At 37.7% G+C, this 22,612-nt stretch overlaps 1 protein-coding gene across 1 annotated transcript in view; it reads right to left on the reverse strand.

The window, feature by feature from the left end:
* Positions 1-311: 311 nt before the first annotated feature.
* Positions 312-22,612, reverse strand: part of NETO1 (neuropilin and tolloid like 1) — a 109,594-nt gene continuing 87,293 nt past the window's right edge. Inside the window, exons 8-11 of the mRNA XM_018566756.1 lie at positions 18,617-18,730; positions 12,384-12,939; positions 10,999-11,073; positions 312-769 (exon numbers count right to left, since the gene is read on the reverse strand). Of these exons, the coding sequence (XP_018422258.1) occupies positions 11,013-11,073; positions 12,384-12,939; positions 18,617-18,730 (731 nt within the window). The 3' untranslated portion in view covers positions 312-769; positions 10,999-11,012. The remainder of the gene's footprint in view (positions 770-10,998; positions 11,074-12,383; positions 12,940-18,616; positions 18,731-22,612) is intronic.

Below are 22,612 nucleotides of genomic sequence, written 5' to 3' on the forward strand. Positions count from 1 at the left end.
TAATACATGCTTTTTGTATAGCTTTGAAACAATAACTTTCCTAGGTGAAAATAATGTCAACAAATTATAACTGCCCAAGTAACTTGTATACAGTTTCAAAGACTTACCAGATGCCAAAAATACAACAAAACAAAAAGGTCATTAATGACTAAAATAAATAAACACAAATGAAGACAAAAGATATATATCTTATTGCCATTTAAACAAATATGAAAATATTCTTATTTGTATGAATTTTTTATTATTCCAATTGTAGGTGGATTTTGTACTTTTCATTTTATTCAAATAATTAGCTTTAAAAAACATGACTATTTATTTCAATTAATTAGTAAGATGAAAATGAGATACAAATTAATAAAGTTTATTAAGAGAAATTAATCATATTTTGCTTCACATCAGTTTTGTTTAATAAAACATAAAATCAAATATCAATTAAAGAAAGATACCAAATAATGCTGGGGTATCTGCAATCAGTAACTAGATTCTTCTTCAAGTATCCAGTAAATTTCAAAATGTATTTAAAAACTAAGGAGCACTTGGTGGCCAGCAACCAAATTACAACAAATGTCATCGAGTAGCAGAATCTTCATATTGAGGAAAGGAGTTTCTGAAAGTCCTAATTTGTAACAAGGCAGTGGAATGAGTTTAGAACCAGAGTCCACTCTCTGAAGATGAATGTGATAATTTTCTAAAGAGCATACTCATTTGTCTCCTAGAGTAGCTAAAAATTCTTCTCTGAAAGCAAAACAAATAATTAAAACACTTCCCCCTAAAAAGCAAAAACAAAAATAGTCATGTTAAGACATACCAATTGCTGTTCCATACAACTATTTTACAATTACAGTTTTATATAAAGCACACAGCAAATTAAAAAATATGAAAACTATTACAGCATTTAAAAACCCTGAAGACAATCTTAAATTGTATATGAAAGACACATACAATTACAATTATCACGGTTTTACCTTCACTGTAAGGCATGCAAAAACATAATTTAATGTCATTAAAAAAAATTGTCTTTTTATGACACAATACTAACAACCGTATGAATCAAATATATTTGGTTTTCTCTTCATATTTTTATTGATTGTGTATATTTTTTTCTATTATTATGAAAAATAACATATTAATAGCTGATTAGTGGAAGTAATAAAATAATGCAAAAACATTCAAAAATGATATCACGCATGCCATCCTAAAAATGATGGAATGCAGAATTTATTATGTCCATTTATGTGTTACTTTATTGTTACTTATGGTTGCATATAAGAATAGCATCTAAGGGTAACATCTTGCTGGGTTTAGGTCAAATTTATGTCTGATGCACAGATGGCTCAGAAAAAGAAGTACTGTCTTTCAACTATTGTTATAAGTAGGAACAAGCATCTCAGCCCAATCAAACCAGGATTCTCCTTGTGTGTGGTAACAAATTGCCAATTTGTCTAGTCATACTGATTATTGTCTCCATAATCTAATTGAATGCACTATTTTCTAGCATTAAAAGCAAGGTCTCCACTGAAGCACTGAGTCCATAAACTGATACTTACATCAACCTTACAGTTATCAGGAACCTGCACATTTTCTAGTCTGAAACAACCAAGGGGTCTATTCACGAAGCTGCCGAGGGCAGCCGAGTGAATGACCGATCTGAAGTGAAGTGAGCCGAACACTGTTCGGCTTTTCACTTCAGGCTGGTACGGCTAATTTCAGCCGTACATCGGCTGAAATCAGCCATACATGGGCTTGCTTCATGTGGCTTCGGGTCGGCCGAACATACTCAGCATGTTCGGCCGACCCGAAGTGCAGAAGGAGTTCGACTCAGCCGATCCAACATCCGGCAGGCTACTCCCTGCTGTTCGGGGTATTCTTAAAGATCCTGAACAGCAGTGAGCGGCATTCGGCTTGGCTGTTCTGCTCGGTCCTTCAGAGGTACAGAGCAGAACAGAAAAAGAGTAAAAAAAGTAAAAAAAGAAAATAGCAAACGATTGGGAGGAGCTAGCAGTGACAGCTAGCTCTGCCCAATAGTTTCCTATTGTCCGGCGGCTCTGCTGCTGTAAAATTTTAAAAAACTCTCCCGGGCGCTCTGGGAGCCTCCCGCTCCCCGCCACCCAGGAGAGAAGCACTGATGTGTCTTTTTTTCTTTATTCTGACACGCGATGTCAGAATAGAAAAAAAAAGAAATTTTCCCATTGAAAAGTATTGGGACATTACTATTGGCTATTTCAATTTGCAATAGCCAATAGTAAACTAGCATTGTTCCCACCCTCTGCTGATGGACCTGATGGGGAACTGCAGCAGAGGGCGGGTACAATGCTGCGCTCGGCCAGCTTCGGCTTTCAGCATGGCTCAGCTGAGCCGATGCATATGCGTTTGGCTCGGCCGAGCCGCTCGGCCATGATCGGGAGCTGTACGGGCTATTGTGAATAGCCCGTACAGCACCCCTTCGGTTCTACTGAACCGAAGGGGTCCTGGGGCCGAAGCTAGCCGAAGGATCGGCCGAAGCTACGGCCAGATCCTTCGGCAGCTTCGTGAATAGACCCCCAAGTGATCAGTGATAGAAGCTGTAAACGAGTAGCTACCAAAGATTCTCCAGTTAGTGTACAGGCAGCAAAGAGAGCTACTTATTGAACATATGCTTGACTAATAGAATGTGTAATTTACATAGTTCAACAGGGCCAAAACTGGATATGTGCTTAACACTAGATACCATATTTGGAGATCCAGCATACCAGCATCAAGCTCTGAAGGCTAGTCATTCTAACAATTATAGATTGTTACAGGCTAGAGAACAAACATTTGGCGTATGGAACACCTGAGCCCCTACAGTTTGCAAGTTTGTTCTATATTAGCCAGAAGAATCTTCACATCTGTTATATAACCCACATCAGTTATGGATTCCTGTTATACAATTGGTAGCAATGAAAATGGTCATCTATTACACAATACCTACCATTAATTTAATTTATGGTATACAGTATATTGGTTAACTGAAAACTGAGGACAGCTAGATAACAGAAAATAAATAGTTATTAAACCACAGTCATTAGAAAATGAAGATGTGGTATGAACTCCATATCGGAGGTTTTACATGTAAGCTATTAGTGTATTATGATGTTGCCAAAATAAAATGTATCACCTTCACTGTAGCCTAATTTAATTAAACACTGTAAACCCTATTGTGTTTCTGAAAAAAGCAAGGGTGGAAATTGCATATGTGCTATCTGTCATGCTTTAATCTAGCTTTTTCTTGCAGCCATAGGGATGGTTCACTGTGAAGATACGAAAATCTGATTTATTTTATATAATATTAAAATGGGATCCAGTATTATGGTCTGTCATATGTGCGCTGTATATATTGAGTGTTTGGCTTCATTTTTTTGGTATGCAGAGCTCCTAAGATTTCTAATGGCATGCCTGAGGACACAGAGGGATTATTTACTAAAAGCATGTAAGTTATTAACTTTGCAATGGAATTTTCACTATGTAAGAGAATTTTCCCTAAGCTTAGTGAATGTGGTGAAAACTCACTTTGCACATAATTCCCAATCACATGCATAGAAAAAAACAACAACAAAAAAACAGTATTTTTTACATGGTATTTGATTGGATGACAAAAGTCACTAAAGCTTCACCTCATTCGCTAAGGGAAAATGTCCTTGCAAAGTGAACAGCCTATTTGCTTTTAGTAAATCAAGCCCAGAGTCTCCATCTTAGTCCTCTTAATATAATACAATATTTGAACTTTTCTTAATACAAATAGCCACACAACATAAGGTATAGGGGATTTACTAAAGTAGCTGTGAATCTTCACACAAAAAAACTGTGAAATATTAATTTCAATGATCCAGTCATGTGCTGATGAAATAAGTAAACAGGAATTTGTTTTTTACAAGACTGGATAATCGAAGTGAATATGCACACAATTTATTGTGCAAAGATTATAACTCCTTTAGTGAATCAGACTCATAGTGATAAGCCATAAAACAGTAAAGCATAATTTTCTCCATAATAAAAGTTTATTGATCACATTGAGACAAAAATCCCTGTGCAGGTATAAGCTAGAATTCTTAATTTATAATCATAAGAGACACTAATGATAAAAAGAAGAGAGCTAAAGAAAATCACAAACAGCACGAGAGGCAAAACAAAGGAGTATGAGGGGAAAAGGGTGAGAATCTAGTCAAGTATGGTCTAAAAGAAATCCAAGCACCGTCTTCAAATAATGGAGATAGGGAACCAGGTTATAGGTACCCATAGAAAAGGTCATTACTATCCAATCAGTGGGTGGATACTCTCATTATTCAAGTATATACAATAGTGGTTAAAAAAATGCAGCCAGCAAGCAAATGTGAAAGTATATTGAGACAGCCTATAATGAGCTATGTGGATAAGGTCTTCTATTTCAGCAATTTGAGCGATCTTAGAGAACTAGTCTTTAAGCAAAAGGTGGAGAAGTTGGAGGTGGAGAAGTTGATGTCCACAAAACTGGAATGACTAGTTTTGCCATGTTTAGGCCATGAAACAGTAAAATGTTCCTATATCCGTGAGGAGGAGCATCATTGTGGTACAGTAAGGAAAGTGCAGGTTTGAGAGATAGGAATCTCAAGCTATTGCTGGTAGGTGATCCTCTATTAATTTCCCAAAAAATTGTATCAGTGGGTGTGATCACCAGACATGGATGAATGTCCATACTTCCTGTTGACATCGTCAGCATAAGTCATCACACGCTGGAAAAGAGTATGGGGTGTCTGTGGGACGCCATACCATCGGGTGCATATCTTAAAATTGTTTTACTGTGTGTGGATGTTAATAGAGCCTTTGGAGGTACGTACATTTATGTTTTCCCATTCCTGGCCTTAGAATTGCAACTCTAAATCATTCTCACATTTGAGTTTAAAACAGTCTGGCCCTCGGTCAGTCGGAGTCAACATTAGCTGATATAAAGCAGAGATCAGATGTCAGCAAGGGGGCTTAGAGCTACAGAGGGCTTACATGGTAGTGAGATTCCTACTATAAGCAATTTGTGAGAATGTGTTATCAAGGAAGTGTCAGAGTTGCAAATAAGGAGCAAACTCTCTAACGTCCATGGGAGTCACCTCTAAAAGGGCCTACCTATCTTTAAAGGAAAAAGTGTTGAGTTGTAATGGTTTCCTAGGGTTGCCATTTACCGAGAAAAGAAGGCATGAGACCTGGAGAAAAGTCTGGGTTGTTTCAGATTGGTGTGAGAGAGCTTGGTAAGGAGGTCTGAAGTTGGTTTGCACTACCAATTTACATATGCATAAGATCAGCCCTATCAATGGGTATAAAGAAAATGAATGTAAAGGCAACTACGAGGAGATCAATGGAGAGAGAAATTAAGGATGTGGCCTGTTCAATGCCAATCAAAAAGTATATTAGGGTGGCATTCGGAGTACTATTTTTCCAAGTCGAGAAGCTCTATTCCACCTCTACTTCGTAAGGCACTCGGGGTGTGTAGAGCTTTTCTAGGGGTTTTGTTGGCCCACATGAAAGTACAGAAGAGGGAGTGTACAGAACTGAAAAAGCTCTTAGGCAGAAGAAAAAATAGCTTAAAATAACGGCCCTACCAAACCACGAAAAAATCGCTTTATACCATTGTGCAAGATCAGATTTAATGGTTTGAAGTAGTTTCAGGAAGTTCAACTGGTACAAGTTTGATATATTAGTTGCCAAAATAAGCAATAGCAGATGATTTTCAAGAGAATGTAAAGGCCACAGGCATTCCTCAACTGCATCTGCAGAGATCTTAGGTGCAAAGGATTTGGTGAATCTTGTTTTAAAATTGGACAAAGCCTGAAAGTGCTCCAAGACCATTATCAGAGTAGGGAGGGACCTTTGTGGATAGGAAGCAATGAGCAGGAGGTCATCTGCAAATGCTGCCTGAATACTTTGAATGGCCTACCCATTATCCATGTTTATAGAGTATTCTCATGAATGTGGTGTGAAAGGGTTCAAGGGTTAGAACAAAGATCAAAGGAGAAAGCACAAGGAAAAAGCATAAGAATTGCTTCCATTGTAGTGCAACCCATCGGATCCAGGTGAGTGGAGGGAGTCTACAGGAGCCTATGGAGCCAGCATTACTGAGGGTGAGAAAATAGTAATCATAACAGGTGTGTCTATGAAGTTGAGACTGTGGTGCTAGGGTAAGTCTATCCTAGGTAGAGCAGGCATAAGGGCAGATTCAAAAAGATAACTTGATGATAACAATGAAGTTCTTTCAACATGAGATACGTATGAGCAAAAACTATAAAAGATGAAAAAAGTACTCATTTGAACCATCAGAACAGCAGGAATAGCAGGCCTACAGTTTTCAAGTTCTCATCTTGCTGATCCCCATCAATTGCTTGTTGCCCCAAAAAACGACATGGAGTGGAGGTCATAGCCTGAGTGGAATCCCTCTCTCTGCCAGAGGTAATACACCTAGAAGGACTGGAGGGGGCCAGATCTTGATCCAAGGCAGTATACAGCATATCTGACCAGCCTACCAGTATCTGGAAGGATGCATACTAATCCAGCAGAGAGGGTAGTGATTAACTGAGAAGATCCCAAAAGGACCGAAGCTCATCAAGTGTTCTGAGAAGAGCAGTGCATCCTGATCTGGATGCTGAGAGGCCGAACATAAATCTCCAGCGGTAGGGAATATTTAGGCATTGTAGTTCAACCAGAAGAGGTCTCAGTGCCCTGTGGTTTTGAAATGTACTGGTCAATAGATCCTGAAAGATCTGCATCTCCGAGTCAATGTAAGTCATGGATGCCTGCTTTCTGGCTTTCCGTAGAATTTCTTCTTTCAGCAGATAGCTAACAAAGCAACAGACTACATCCCTCTGTGGGTCTGTGGCTCCAGGGCTCTATGTGCCCTTACCAGCTTGATGGGCGGTCTTTCTAAGAGATCATTAAAAATCGCCTGCAAGGCCAACTGCGGGCCATCCTGCTCTACCAATTCGGCTGCAGCCACAATTATCAAGATTCGTCATCTGCCGCTTTAGTGTAATCAAACGGTTGTGTGCAGCAACCACATGCCTAGCTGACTGAATCATGTCATCTCTGCCGGCCCCGGCCTGTTCTATTATCGACAGGCGGGTGGCAATATCCTTTATGTCTGAGTTCAGGTCCAATACCACTGTGGATAGAGCAGTCTTGGTTTCCACCACAATGAATTGTATATCCACATGCTGGGGAAGCCTACTAATGTAGGATCGAGTGCAGGGAAATCAGGTCCTTCCAATTCTGTGGCCTCGTGGTCAGACAGTGGAGAGCCTTCCAGGTGTTCCAACGACTGGGAGTGGAACTTTCAAAGTGTGGCCATCTTCCCTGAATGCCAAGCCACACCCCCACAACAATAAAGCATAATTTATGACACGAGTCAGAGAACAAGAAGAGGTCAGTGTTTTATATTCAGAGAACTAGAGGGGTTTCTTTTTTCAAAGTCAACGAAATAAAGAAGAGCACAAGAAAATAAATCTTTCTGAGAGTCAAATAAATGAAAATAACAGAAACAGTTTCTGATTAAAAAGAAATGTCTAAAGTCTGAACTTTTTTGTACCATTTTGGGTAGAGTAGGCAATGGTTAAAACCCTCATGTGCTTTTTGCCATTTGTGTCCCATTTGACAAATGTATTTGCAATTTCTGTCGTGTATACATTGCAAGTGTTACCATAAAAAGAATCCCTATTGAAATATGTTTTTTATATTCAGGTTCTGGTGAGAACTCATTATTTTGGATTTTCTCTCACTTTCAGACCTAGTTATAAGGGTCACTAGGACAAATAGACAGGGTGAATCTCTTTAACAGGGACACAGATAGCAAAAATAAACTTCCAGGCTCTAAACACTCACCGTTCTATTGGTGTTGGATGCACATTAAGTCAGAGTTCCATACATTAAGCGTATAATGCTTTGTTTTAATTTGGAGATTAATTTTAATACGGAGAAATAGATGAGACAATACATTTCAAATGTTTATTCTAGATGTAAGAAAAATAATAACATGCATTAAGTAGGGGTGTCCCGAGGCTGGGTGACACCCGGAGCGGTAACCGAGTGTCACCCCGCCGAGACGTCACTGCGCATGCGCGTGACGTCACCACGCGGGGCAGTATTCTGATACCTGCCGGCGGCCATCTTGGTGATGGACGCCGGCAGAGAGAGGAGGGGACAGTCACAGTGATTATTTTAATTTTGTTTTTGTCATCTGCTCAATTCGCATATGTTTAAAAAGGTATGGGAGTCAACTTTGTCTGAGGATCTAGTCTGTAAATTCTCAGCTGAACAGTGATTGCAGCCAATCAATTGCACTCACTGTTGGGTATTCTGACAGCAGTGCAGAATACAAAATCCCGGCTAGGGATTTGCCCATCCACACTATTTTGCCTGGATAAAGGGAATTGAGCATTTTTTTAAATTCAGCCCAGGAAGTTGAAGGAGAAAAAATGCACTGTGTATGGCTAGCTCAACCCTATCCCTGTTACTCCACATTTCATTCCTATTCCTAATTTGACCCTTTGTCACTAACAGAATGTACAACCCCGTTTCCATAAAGGTTGGGACGCTTAACAGAATCTTCATAAAAACAGAAAGCAATGATTTGCAAACCTCAAAAAATCATATTTTATTCCCACTAGAAAATAGAAAACATATCAAATGTTTAAACTGAGAAAATGTACCATTTTAGAAAAAAATTAGGTAATTTTGAAATTGATGGCAGCAACCATTCTATGCAGCGTCCCAACTTTTTTGGAATTGGGGTTGTAATATAACGCTGCCTTTTTAATTTAATTGCTAGCAGAGATATACCGTAGCATACTGAACCACTGAAAAATGTCAGGAAAAGAGATAGCAAGACATATGATAGCTAAAACTAGTCCTATCAGTGAATGAATATGGACTTAAAAAGAGATAAAAATCATGAAACGTTGTAGACGAACATCTGATATACTGACAGTGCTGATGAGTAAAAATAACAAGCACTGTCTGTGACTTGTAGTGGCCAAGCCTCTGATCAACAATGTGACAATACACTGAAAATGTACTAAGGTTGCTCATTAGAGGAAACAATGCTTAGTACGTTTGTAAAAAAAAAAAAAAAGTCTGGAAAGTAATGTAGGCTAAATGGCTAATTATGATGGTTGCATTGTCTCTTGGCTTTCTTTGTTTATGTATATGTGAAACAGAGTGGAAATACATTATTTCACGCAAGAGTTTTGTGGAATATGCAATAGTTTTCCAAATTCTTCAGGGCTTTTGTGGAATTATTGTTACATGTGATTGCTGCTATTTATCTACTGTCTTAGAATTAGGTAAATAGAATAGAATTGAGGTAAAAATATTATTATGTATCACTGATCCTAGACTCTTAATCTCTTTAATGACACTAGTGAAGTTTCTGAGAAACATTTATGATATATTTGAGTAATTTACCAAATGAGTTCAGCTCTGTGTCCGGCCAGATATAGCTAAACATTTCCTCCCACATTGTTTTCAAATAGGGGTTGTGTCTATTGACATTAATCCTCACACCTAGCCTGTGGAGAGAGCTAGACTGGAAGAACTGCAAGTAAGTAGGCCTGAGATCACTGCTTGTTAACCTAATGAGAACATGAGAGACTTTTGGCACACACTGAAATGAGAGATAAATCCAAAAATCCCTGGCTTGGGTGAATCGCATCAACTTGGGCTAAAACCTAAACCTGGCAAATACATTTACTTATATCTATCAATTAACATTGCTCAACAACTTTGCTACATTCTAGATTTAATTGCAACCATGGCAGAGTTATCCTGTCTTCGTGGTGGTTCCTTTGAGTATTCTTCCCACAATAAAAAAGTCAACTGAATTCTGTAGCAAGTGGCCCAAATGTGTTTGTGCATCTGCAGAAAGGTAACTGAAATTGTAAATCTCACAAGGAAACATACAAATGCAATACATAACACTGTGAAATGGACTTAATTAAAAGCAAAGGTAATGATAATAATGGATGATAATACCAAAAGAAAAACAAAATCCCCATTCAAAAGGGTTTATAGTAAACAGGAGATCCGAGTTGTAAAAAGTAAATGCCACATAAAAACTGCATTTTGTGCAGACTAAAAATACCCAGATTTGATGCATGATTTTTGGTAATCTGTGAGGATATCACGAGAACCTTGTTGTCCCTTTTAAGTAAGAGAATACAGTAGGCTACTGACTTTGTTCATGTCATGACCTCTGTCAACAGCCACTCAAATTCCATTGATACTGGCTCAGTGAATAATAGGGACAATCTAATTTTAAATATGGTAGAGTTTTAGCCCTGAAGTCAAGGAGGTCTTCAGTGAAAAGTAAGATTAGCTTCAAAGAGGCCCACAGAGGAAGATTATTTTTGTCTGTTTAAGAGAAGTAATAGGAGGATTTCTGTGTTATGGAGACATTGAACATGAAAATATTTTAAATAGCTGACATGTTCACTTTGATCAGCATGTTCACAAATCTCAAAAAAGCTAGTGCATCTCCTGGCTTCCCCCTTTGCACCACAGCTGGGACATGCTATTTGATAAGCAACTATAACAAACATATTATCCACTCCAGTAGGATTATTAAAAGGAATGTTTGAAAACTGCAGCCCATTTTGGGTTATGATACCAGATTGCTTTATATAAAAATGAGATCTGTTATGTTTGGGCTGAGGCCAGGCAAAGGATTAGGATCTTGGAAAAAGGGAAACTCTTTCTGAAGTCTTTGATTTGTGAACCAGCTGATGGGTGACTTAACCCGGTTTTAAGTAATACTTTTTAGATGCACATACCCTGTCAGAAGTAAACACACAAACTAATAAGCTGCATTTCTAATTCTCCATAAATAATCATACATCAAATAAAATGTAATTAATAATATACATTAAACTGCATAATTATTTTGCATGCATAGGTGTTAGTAATTCTTTAATGTTGTTAGTTACAGTTAAAATGCAATAAATTAAAGCATGCCACATAGTTTAGACTTACCTTCAGTTTGCTTCTCATACCCTAGTTGTGTTGTATTCAGTTTCATGTTTGTTTAGAGATCCAATGAGGCAGAACCTGGAATGTTATGGCTATTTCACTCAATATGTTTGCATAAAACAGATTACATTCAGAGATGGTTTTAATTAGTGAATTACACAGCACGAAAACTCACTGGCATGCAACACACGTAAAGAAGAGAAGAGTTTTTAAGAGATAAGTGGTTTTAATGTGCAAAGAAAGGATGTAGTGCATGTAAACAAACACAGAAGCACAAATATGCATGCACTACAAACACAGAAAACATACAAAAGAGTGCTATAACATCCAGTGATTTATGGAAAGGTTTTACCCTGATAATGTGGAAATACGTATAATGTCTTTAATAGGCATTCATTGAACATTGCATATTTAAAAAAAATAATATGCACCAAAAAGTCCTGCTAGAATTCATATAGTATTATAAAACAGAACCACGTGCCCGTATGTAGTTATAATTCATAAACACTGTTTGTATGCAGGGAAAATTGTAAAGTTTCATATAGCATATGCTAGTGTGGCTTTGCATGCATGTAGGTATATGACAAGCATTGAGATACTAAAAGTGCAATCTGAATGCTAAAATGTGCTATTCTCCATTACCATACTCTGACAGAGGCTTTAAAAAGTGTGTGTGTGTATATATATATACTCTATATGTAAATACATATGTTCTCTTATTTATGAACTGCTCCATTTTTTCAGCTCCATTTTTTCAGTATTACTATAAAAAATGTTTAGAAAAGAAGACTTATTCTTTCCTGTAAACAAGATGAATACATCACCAGCACTCTGTTTCATGTCTATTTCAATAATTTATTGTTAAGAACTTTATGTTACATTGGCCACTTATCCAATGTTTTGAGGCTTTACAGGGTCCCCTCCTGCCTTCCTCAGGGCAACTTGGTGTCATGGAGTCACCCTAAGGACGGGACCTTGTGAGGCCCCGAAATTATGACTATCTGACCAGGGTGACATGGCATTTTTCACAATAAATCTTTGAAAAAGATGCATTGAAATGACGGTGACTTCTCTGTCTTGTTATCTGGGCCCTTGCAAATCCATTGCAGTCACTTTAGGCACTGGTTGAGCACTGTAAGGAATGTGCAGCTCAAAATAAGATTTTTAGCTTATTTGTTCCTGTGATAATGGATGTGTGCTTATTGCAAATTCTTATTGTTTTTAGGTAGCTGTTTTTCTTCCGAATAAAAGGAGCAAAAAATGTAAGAAACAAATTTTTGAAGTGATGTAAAGAAAAATGATGAAACGTAAAAGATAGTAAGTACATTTTTGGAGATAACAACAAGTCCTTAGATAAAAGTCTTCATCAAAAATTTATTGATACTGACCGCTGGACAGATTTGTCATGTCTTGACAGCCTGTGGCTTGTGGTGGGAACTTCCTCAATGTCATCGATGTCACATGGATCTGCTACATCCTGTGAATAGCTATGCTTCATTACAAGGATGTTTCTCCTGTTCATAGGTTGTAAACTGGGATTAGCGGGTGGGTTTGGAGTGTCTGTTAGTATGGTAGGCTCCCTTGTGCTAAGGTTACTACGGCTGCCCTTAGCGCTAGACAATGATCCACAGTGATGGTCATGAACGCATTTTGAAGATGATCTCCGTAATTTATGGTAGTTCTCAAAATCTTCTGTGACATCAGCAATGTCTGCTGCAGCTCCTGTACCTCGAAGAGTGCATAACTCATAATGAGGAGGTTCAAACACCTCCTGGAATACTGTTTGGTCAAACTCTGCTTTCCTTTCGATGTACTTCTTACGAGGTTGCTTGATCTGTACAATGACAGATATTATAATGAGGATGATGACAATGCAAGAGGAGACTCCAATAACTGTCCCGCTAGTATTGGTAAGCTGATCCAAAAGGCTTGATTTTCGTTTTTCTGCACAGTAAAAACAATTAGTTTTTATTTTGTTAGTAAATGAATGGCTATAGGCAGCAAGTATTTAAAGCATATCTAAAGCCAACATGTTTTTGTTTTCATTTTGGCTAGATTAGGGAATAGTTAAAACCCAAGTCATTTTTTTGTGTCCCCAGAGCAGACTGTCCCCACTGAAAGATTTCCTATTAGAGGAAACTAAAAATTTTGGATTTACCATGATTTTAAGTCCCAGTGCCAGTATTTACCAGGACAAAAAGAGGCAGCAATACAAACTTGACAGAGGTTTTAACTCTTCTGCTCCCCAAAACAACATCTCAAAGCACTCTCCAAAACAAATAAAACATTTTCTTTTAAATGCATTTTAAAGCAGAACGCTAATTTTTTATAGGTGCTAACAAAAAAAGTTATATTTACCTGAACTGAACAGCTGGCTGGCTGCTATACCAGTCCCTGAAGCCTTTCTCCTCATCCACTGCAGTGATGGTATGTCCCTTGGCTTCCTCGCATCCTATACACTGTGTATAGAATGTGATGAATCAAGGATCCTTCAACCACTGCAGCAGAGGGGAAGAGAGGCTCTAGTGACAGGTTTTAAGAGCAAGCCAGCTCCGAGCCCCACTGCAAATGTTAAGAACATTCTTGCATGGAGCTCTGCTTTAGGTAAGCTTTCAACATACACTAAATTATCAGCTTTGTGTTTTTAAACTATAAAACTACTGGCAATTAATAGGAGTATAATGGATAGAGATGGATGTTTGACACATTGTTAACTAAATCCTGTTAGTCTTAAAAGGGTTCATTGTAACATTAATACACACAAGAAAAGTGACAGCTTACATAAGGCATTGCAGTTCACTAAATCATACAGAAGGCAGCAGTAAGCAGCTCTAAGGTCAGATCAAATGCAAGTTGTTTATCTAAATGAATTTCTCTGTTCAAACTGCGTTGGTATACTACAATGCTGCTGTGTGGAAAAGCCAGTTAAAAAGGGGATCATGGTTTCTTCAATCCTTGCATTACATTGACTCCTATTGTTGGATGAAATTACAAGTTAAATGTATGCACTCAGCCTGTCAAGACTCATTCAGTATTAGAAGATGCACAGACATTTAATAGTGGGTAATGAATAGGGCAACTTGAAATCAAACTATCATTTGTAAAAGATCATTCATTAAAAATATTTTTTCAGAACATGCAGAAAATCAGTCTGCAGAGCTGTCATTTGTTTAGCGGTTTTCTCTTGGATATATGATCATTTCGCACATCAATATACTAATTTTACGCACATTTCCCACATTTCCTGGACACGTCATTTTAATATAATCTGGCACCATTACAAGTGTATTATGTAAATAAATAAAATAACAGGGCGTGGCCTGAAGCGGGACCAAGATGGACGCTTGAATCCTGTCCTCCGACACCCGGGCTCCCTTATCAGCGCTATTTTAGCCTGTAGCAGAACGTTCCTTCACCTGCACCATGAAGCGAAGTGGGAAGAACACTCAGGCGACCAAAGCACCCCGAGAATCGGGCACGCAACTCAGCCGCAATCTCCCAGAGATGTTTCGCTCCCAATCGCAAGAGCGCCTCGTGGAACAATTGACGGTGAGCTCCCCTGGCAGCAGCCCGGGCAGAGACCACACAGATGACACCGCACGCCACCACCCGGACCATAAAAAATAAAATAAAATAACTTTTGTACAAAAGATTGCATATGCAAAGATCTTCCTCAAGTGATTAGCAATGGTAATGTATAGGTAGCCACAGACATTACGTAATCTAAAAAGCATAAATACTATTATGCCATCTGTATCCCTATCAGGAATTGTTCACTTCTTGTCTCAGAGTAAGAAGAGGAAATCTCTCTGAAAGGGAAATCCCTTTTTAGGCAGGTGACACTGGAACAGGTGTTTCCTTTGACAGGTTTCTTTTACCTCTTGTTCTCATGACAACCTCTAAATTTTGGTTTTCCAATCTACACTCCCCGGCCACTTTATTAGCTACACCTTGCTAGTACTGGATTGGACCCCCTTTTGCCTTCAGCCTGCCTTAATTCTTCATGGCATAGATTCAACAAGGTGTTGGGAACATTCCTCAGAGATTTTGGTCCATATTGACATGATAGCATCACGCAGTTGCTGCAGATTTGTCGGCTGCACATCCATGATGCGAATCTCCCGTTCTACCACATCCCAAAGGTGCTCTATTGGATTGAGATCTGGTGACTATGGAGACCACTAGAGTACAGTGAACTCATTGTCATGTTCAAGAAACCAGTTTGAGATGATGTGAGCTTTGTGACGTGGTGCATTATCCTGCTGGAAGTAGCCATCAGAAGAGGGGTACACTGTGGTCATAAAGGGATGGACATGGTCAGCAACAATACACAGGTAGGCCGTGGCATTTAAACGATGCTCAATTTGTACTAAGGGGCCCAAAGTGTGCCAAGAAAATTTCCCTCACACCATTACACCATCACCACCACCAGCCTGAACCATTGATACAAGGCAGGATGGATCCATGCTTTCATGTTGTTTATGCCAAATTCTGATCCTACCATCTGAATGTCGCAGCTGAAATCAGGACTCATCAGACCAGGCAATGTTTTTCCAATCTTCTAAAGTATTGTCCAATTTTGGTGAGCCTGTGCGAATTGTAGCCTCTTTTTCCTGTTCTTAGCCGACAGGAGTGGCACCCGGTGTGGTCTTCTGCTGCCGTAGCCCATCTGATTCAAGGTTTGACATGCTGTGCCTTCAGAGATGGTATTCTGCATACCTTAGTTGTAACGGGTGGTTATTTGAGTTACTGTTGGTTTTCTATCATCTCGAACCAGTCTGCACATTCTCTTCTGACCTCTGACATCAAAAAGGCATTTTCTTCCACACAACTGACGCTCACTGGATATTTTCTCTTTTTTGGACCATTGTCTGTAAACCCTAGAGAAGGTTGTGTATGAAAATCCCAGTATATCAGCAGTTTTTGAAATACTCTGACCAGCCCGTCTGGCACCTACAACCATGCCACGTTCAAAGTCACTCAAATCCCCTTTCTTACCCATTCTGATGCTCGGTTTGAACTTCAGCAAGTTGTCTTCAACTTGTCTAAATGCCTAAATGCATTGAGTTGCTGCCATGTGATTTGCTGATTAGCAATTTGTGTTACCAAGCAATTGAACAGGTGTACCTAATAAAGTGGGCTGTGAGTGTATTTCTCTGCTAGTGAGAAAGGTCACCAGGACAAATAGAAATTATGAGGCCTACAATATAGAAAGAAAACTAAAAGTGGCTAACCCTTCCCTACTATATCCAAAGCAAAAAGTTAAAAAGTTAGGGTTATAGGCATACCGCCTAAATTTATGGAACTAATAAGAAATAACAATTACAAAATTAGAGTAGATGTATGATTTTTGTATCAAACAGTAAAATGTAATTGTTAAAGGCTCAAGTTGATAGCTATTTTATTTGTTTGTTCATATGCAGGGGAAGTATAATTAGATTTGTAAAATAAAGTAGATCAATAAATACAATGCCCAGATATGCCCAGATACATGAAGTTAATGATAAATTCTATTCTCAAAATATCAGACACATATAGATTTTGGATGACATAGATGATTTAAGATTTCCTGGGGATAAAGACAGCAGATTAAATAGTTTTAGGCCTAATCTCTCAATAATTACCCTCACTGGTGGGGTGAAAAAATGTCTGAATTCTGACAGTTATTTTATGAATAACTAAAAGCACATAATACAAGAGGTTAGGACACCTTAACTGCTGCCTATCAAATGCTGCTCTTCCTTATGTAAGCTTGCAACCTTAGCAAGCAAAAGGGCTAATGTTCTTCACTACAACAAAATGACAACCCTAATATCAGACATCTACAGAATCTCCAAGATAAAGCTTAGCCTTTACTGTAAAATATTTAGGTATTTATAGTGTGTGGTTTTTTTTTTAATAACCTGCTTTGGGGATGCACCGAACCTGCCTGTGAAGTGGCATGTTTGTGCAATTCATAAAATATGCTACAGCAGAACTGAAATTTACTAAGAAATACATTTTTAAATTGCTGGCAAATGACAGCTCCTGGTCACTTCATTCTGTTTGTAAACAAAGTGGGGATTTCCTTCATCTATTGCAGACCCTGATTCTAGATGAGAACCGGCTATACATTTTATGGGGGGACCCCCACCATCCAAAGAAGAAAAGGGTCACGCAAAGTTAATACCAGGCCTTTCAGGTCTAGAATGGGGAAAAAAGGCACGGGGTCCCCCCAAAATTCATACCAGGTCCTTTAGCTATAGATGTTAATGTTGGACCCCCAAAAAAATGTACCTATACATTTTTGGTCAATGACATCACTGCCCACACCCTGCCCTTTTGTTTACATTATGATGCGGGGCCTTGAGCTGTCATTTGACACTGGTCTCCCATGGAGTGCGAACATATCACTTGGTTGGTGGGATTTTTTTAGACAGCTGGCAGGGTGTCATTCACCTTGATTGATGAGGCTCTGCATCTCTGGATGACTTGATTGATGATGGATGTGCAATGTTGGACTTTTTGGGTCTTTGAATAAAGGACTTGGCAAAAGGTGTGTGTTGTTATTTACACTGCCATTTGTTTTCCGTGAATGAGTAATGAAACTATCAAACCCTCACTCCTTCAGATTGGGGGTGCAGCATACTGGGACCCCTTTATTCTTAAATGGGGCTATTAGATTACAATAAGCCCCTCCGCCTGCAAATTCCTACAACCACTGGGCTAGAGTTGTGGGGAAGAGGTCCCTGTCCTTATTAACATTGGGACAAGGTGTTTTGCTAGGGGCGCACTCCTGGCAAGGTATTCCCCTCATGTTGAGGATCCAGGTGTATGCCAGGAGATCAAACATCTCCTATGGTGAAAAAAACATTTCAATCCCTATTAAGAAGGGAATGCTAGTGAGATCACAGTAATGTATTTTAGTGAGGGTCATATAGAGTATAAGAAGTGAGCATGATCACTTTGTGGTGTTTCTTCAGCCTTTTGCTCCAGTGGTGTCCTTTTCACTGAGTGGTGGTGTGGATAATCAGAAGTTTACTTCCGTGGATTGGATACACAAACACTGATAATAAAGAACACTTCATGAGACTGTGTGTTATTTAAAGCAGATGTCACAGTATTAGCAGAGGAGTGATTTTATACTTTGTAATTGTTTTCAGCGCTACACTATTATTTGTGTTTTTTGGTGCATGCATATATGGTGATTGCTCATAATCATCAGGTATAAAGCTGTCCTGTAACTCAGATCCCAGTCAAGAGAGAGGGGGTATAATAAAAGTACATAATAATGTAGACACTCTACTAAGTAACACAATAACAAAAGAATATGTATAGTAAAATATGCTGGAAACTGTTTGACCCAGCATAACTTAATGGCAGAAGTTACTATAGTGTTTCAGTCTTCTTTACATCTATATTTTACAGGGTTACAATATTTGCATGTAATAAATCTGAGTACATTAACAAGATACATTTACAATTATGTTAGAAATTAAAGCACATGTCTGAATGTCCAAAGTATATCTCACAATCACAAAGGGTTACATATCTCAATTCAAACAAGGGAGTGATTAATAATCATATATAGTATATACTGTGTAAATTGATTTGTGCAATCAATTTAGCTTCTGTTTATTACCTTTGCAGTGGTTTTCATCCCAAGGGTACACACAGTTCTGAATTCCATTGCAGACCAATGTATTATTAATGCACATATTACTATGACAAAAAAATGAATTTGCTTCACATGGGGCTAGAAAAAACAAAAACAAACAGAAAGAGCACTTAATATTTTAATTTTAGGTGAGCACTTCTGTTATCTATACCAACAATAAAATGCTTAGCCTAAGAAACATTTTGCTTTGCAAATAGAATACGTTCGTAACATCATTCCTTTATTCCTATAAAGTCCCAAGTCTTGACACAGCTTGAGAAATATTACTTTTTGTTAACATTTAACAAAATGAATATTCTTTTAAGGGGCTATTGGAAAATAAGTATTTCTTGCTAGTAAAGTACCTTATTCATAATTACAGACTTCTTATAAAACATAGTAGTTCTTTAAGTAAAAGCTATCATTATACAAAGTTATATTTATAAACTGTTAGTATTGTAACATTCACCTAAAGGCAATTTTTCACAAGAGTTGTACATACTTGCTTGCTATTCCATGATTAATTTATACATTATTTCACATACATATTTGTAAATACTACTTCTAGTAACCATCTGTTGGGGAACATAGTGAGCAACCCTTGCCTAATGACTGTTACAAATTAGTTAATTTTATAAAAGTTTTTCAGCCTGGCTAGACTTGACCCAAACATATGCTATAAGAGAGAAAAGCAGTTGGGTGCAGTAGTTATGTAGTAATAAAAAGAGTAGAAAGTGAAGCCTGCAAATGTAATGGACACATATGGCTGACATATTGTACATACACAGTGTAAAATTATACACTAATAAAAAATAAAAAAAAACCCTGTTATTATACTAAACTTCTCCGGGCAAGACATACCTGTAAAATACGAAAGTACATAGTTACCTCTCCTTGCCCTCACACTGCCAAACACCGCTCTGTTCACAAGAAATCCTCTGAAGTTTGCTGGGAAACCAACACTTTCAAAAGTGTCAATCTCCTTGGTCCCCCTCATCTCTCACTGGTTCATCTTGTTAACCTCCATGTTATTACTGTAACCTCTAATGCAATTGCAACTGCAGCTCAAGGCAAAAGGTACATCAGGGTAGTAATTTGCTACAATTAACCCTAATAGATATTCCCTATAAAAGAACAACACTTAACTTTTTGAATACAGGTTCACTTTATGACAAGAAGACCTTTGATTAAGCACCAGATTATCTGGCCTCAACAGGGAGTCCATTTTATAGCAAGCTCAAGCTAGGAGATGTGGAGTAGTCAGTCAAGCTGAAGTCATATCAAATCAGATCCGATCAGTGAGTTAAAATTGTAAAGACGAGTTGCCTAAGCTTGTCAGTTGTCAGAGACAACCAGAACTTTGCATCAAAGCCAGAGCACAGGTTATAGATGTAGTCAGGAAAATAGCAAATGTCAGTGCAGAATGAGTACTAGCTACATCAGGTCAAATAAGCAGTCAGATCAGGAAACCCAACACATCAGAGGTTAGGGGTAAGCAGGCTTGGGAACATAGCAGTGTCTAGGCAGACTGTAAATAAAAAGCCCAATGAGCTAAATTCAGCAAGAATATGGGAAACAGGATTTAAAACAGGCAAAACGAGGGTTATGAAGAAACACTGTAAAGACAGGACCAATGAGAACAGCAGCACAAGTATGGTCTCTATTTTGGAAGCTGGAGTTGGGTAGGGGTAAGCATGGTGGGTGGGATTAAAGGTTTAAAAATTGAGCCAGCTTTGGAACCACTAATATTTTTAAACATAAAAAAACTCCATATCAGGTAGCTGACAACATTGACAACAAAGATTTGTTAAGGCCTAAAGTAGAATGTAAGACAACAATAATAATTAGAGTAGAGCAAACATCTTAAAATTTGTTCTGCATGTCCCATGATTTCACAGCCATTCCCTACTCTTTCCTCCTTGGACTTTAATGCAGTAAATATTTGTTGGCAAATATCATAGGTAAAATTCTCCCAATTCAGTTTCCAAAAGGCATCAAAACTTTTTTTAATAACATAATTAGCCATTAAAAAAAACAAAAAAGTCAGTATTTAACCATTTTTTATTCACATATAGGGGAAATATGTGTTTTGGTAAAGGCATTGGGGTCATTTTGTTTTTCATCATTTTGGATTTTGCATTGATGACCAACAATGAAAAAATAGCTAGAAAATTGCATAATGAAAAAAGATCCTTTGCAAGGATCCAACAACACCACAGAAAACCAATGTGGCATCCAACCATAAAGGACTACTAAACTCAAAGACCTAGCAGAGATGCCTGCACCGAAAAAAAAAAAACCTTAGAAAAAAACAATCTTTTGACAGGGTGGAAAAACATTCTAGAAAACATCAAACCTAGGAGGTACGGAGAATCATTCAACATTTAACATTTTGTAAAAAGAAGGGGAATGTTTTTAGATAGCAGAAACTTTTGACAAAATGTCTTTTTTTTGCAATTAACTTTAAGATAGGCTCAGATATAACTCTTATGAAGCAAGAAAGGTTTCACAGAAATAGGCAATCATTTTTAAAGAGATTTTAGAGGTGTGGAAATATGTCTCCACTGTCTATCAGTGCTATAGGTCAACAAGCTGACCCTAAGAAAATTATAAAATCATTTTTATTTATTTATTTTTATATTATACCTGCTGCTTGTTATCTGATGTATATTTTCTGTCAGTTATGGCATGCACCTTGTTACACAGCATTAGATCCAGGGAACATGACATGTAACCAGCAATACGAATCACTGAACTTTCTATTCTTTTGTGGTTATCTTGTCAGCAATCTCTGCAGTATGAAGATGCGTGGAATAACACCATCTCAAATAAGTTAGAATACATCCTTTTCTTAAAGTCAGATAAATCAAAGCAAATTTAAAGATTCATTATTTAGTGTTTTCTAATCCAAATATATTTGACCTAAATGAGGGGTAGGAAGGAAGTAGAGGGTTTCACATTTCAACCTAGACAACTATAAAAAGTATATACAAGAACAAACTTTTAAGGCACCCACTTAGGCCAGCTGAATCAATTTACAACATATTTTATTAAATATAAATATGTATAATCCAAATATAGCAGGTCTCATTTTAGAGAAATAATCCAAGGAAATAATTTCAGTTGTGTCCGTAACTGAGCAGTACAATGATCTGCCACCAACACAAAAATAAATCATATGCACCTGATTTTTTTGCAGCTACAATGCATTATTTAGTCATTTCTTATTGTCTTTTTCTTTGCAATGTTACGGTAACATGTTTTTATTTTCATGCATTTTCTGTATCTGTTGTCAAAGTTAGATATTTGTTGTGTCTAGGTGTTATTTTTCCTGCTCCTTAAATAGCAGGGAATGTGGTGATGTTATGTTATGTCCAATATGCACTGGACAACATATACTTATAAGGCAAGGTTGCCTCTGCACTGGCTTCTTCTAGGCTGGTAAAGTTGCAAGACCGCATGGTTAACATGGCCTAAGGTCACATCAAAAATGCAGTATGCACCAAACGTTTACAAACCCCTGGTCCATGTGTATTGCCTGATCTGTTTGGGAAATCTGGATTTCATTGTTCAAAATTTAGCATTTAACTATTGTAAGTAAAAAGGACCATTATAATGCATTACATGTGTTTCTAACATAATTTTCTATGTGCAGAAGCATAACAAAAGCAGCAAGATTATCAGTCAGACTCACTGAATGTATCAAAACTGCAAGTACTAATATACACAGCAGATGGCAGTATTTGATAATAATGCAGCATTTTCTAACAGCACATTGATTTACACAGATATGCAGCATTTTCTGTTTTATGTAATAAATTTTCTTTAACAGTGAAGATATGCAGTGATATTAATGGTGATGCTTGAAAGTAAGAAAAAATGCAATTTCTCCTGGATACAGGGCTGTTGCTATGAAACACACATACCACAAACGTACGCAAATATAAATACACAAACACACTAGATTATATTTATATATAT

Source organism: Nanorana parkeri, unplaced genomic scaffold (genome assembly GCF_000935625.1).
Source record: "Nanorana parkeri isolate BGI_ZX_2015 unplaced genomic scaffold, ASM93562v1 scaffold972, whole genome shotgun sequence".
Taxonomy (NCBI): domain Eukaryota; kingdom Metazoa; phylum Chordata; class Amphibia; order Anura; family Dicroglossidae; genus Nanorana; species Nanorana parkeri.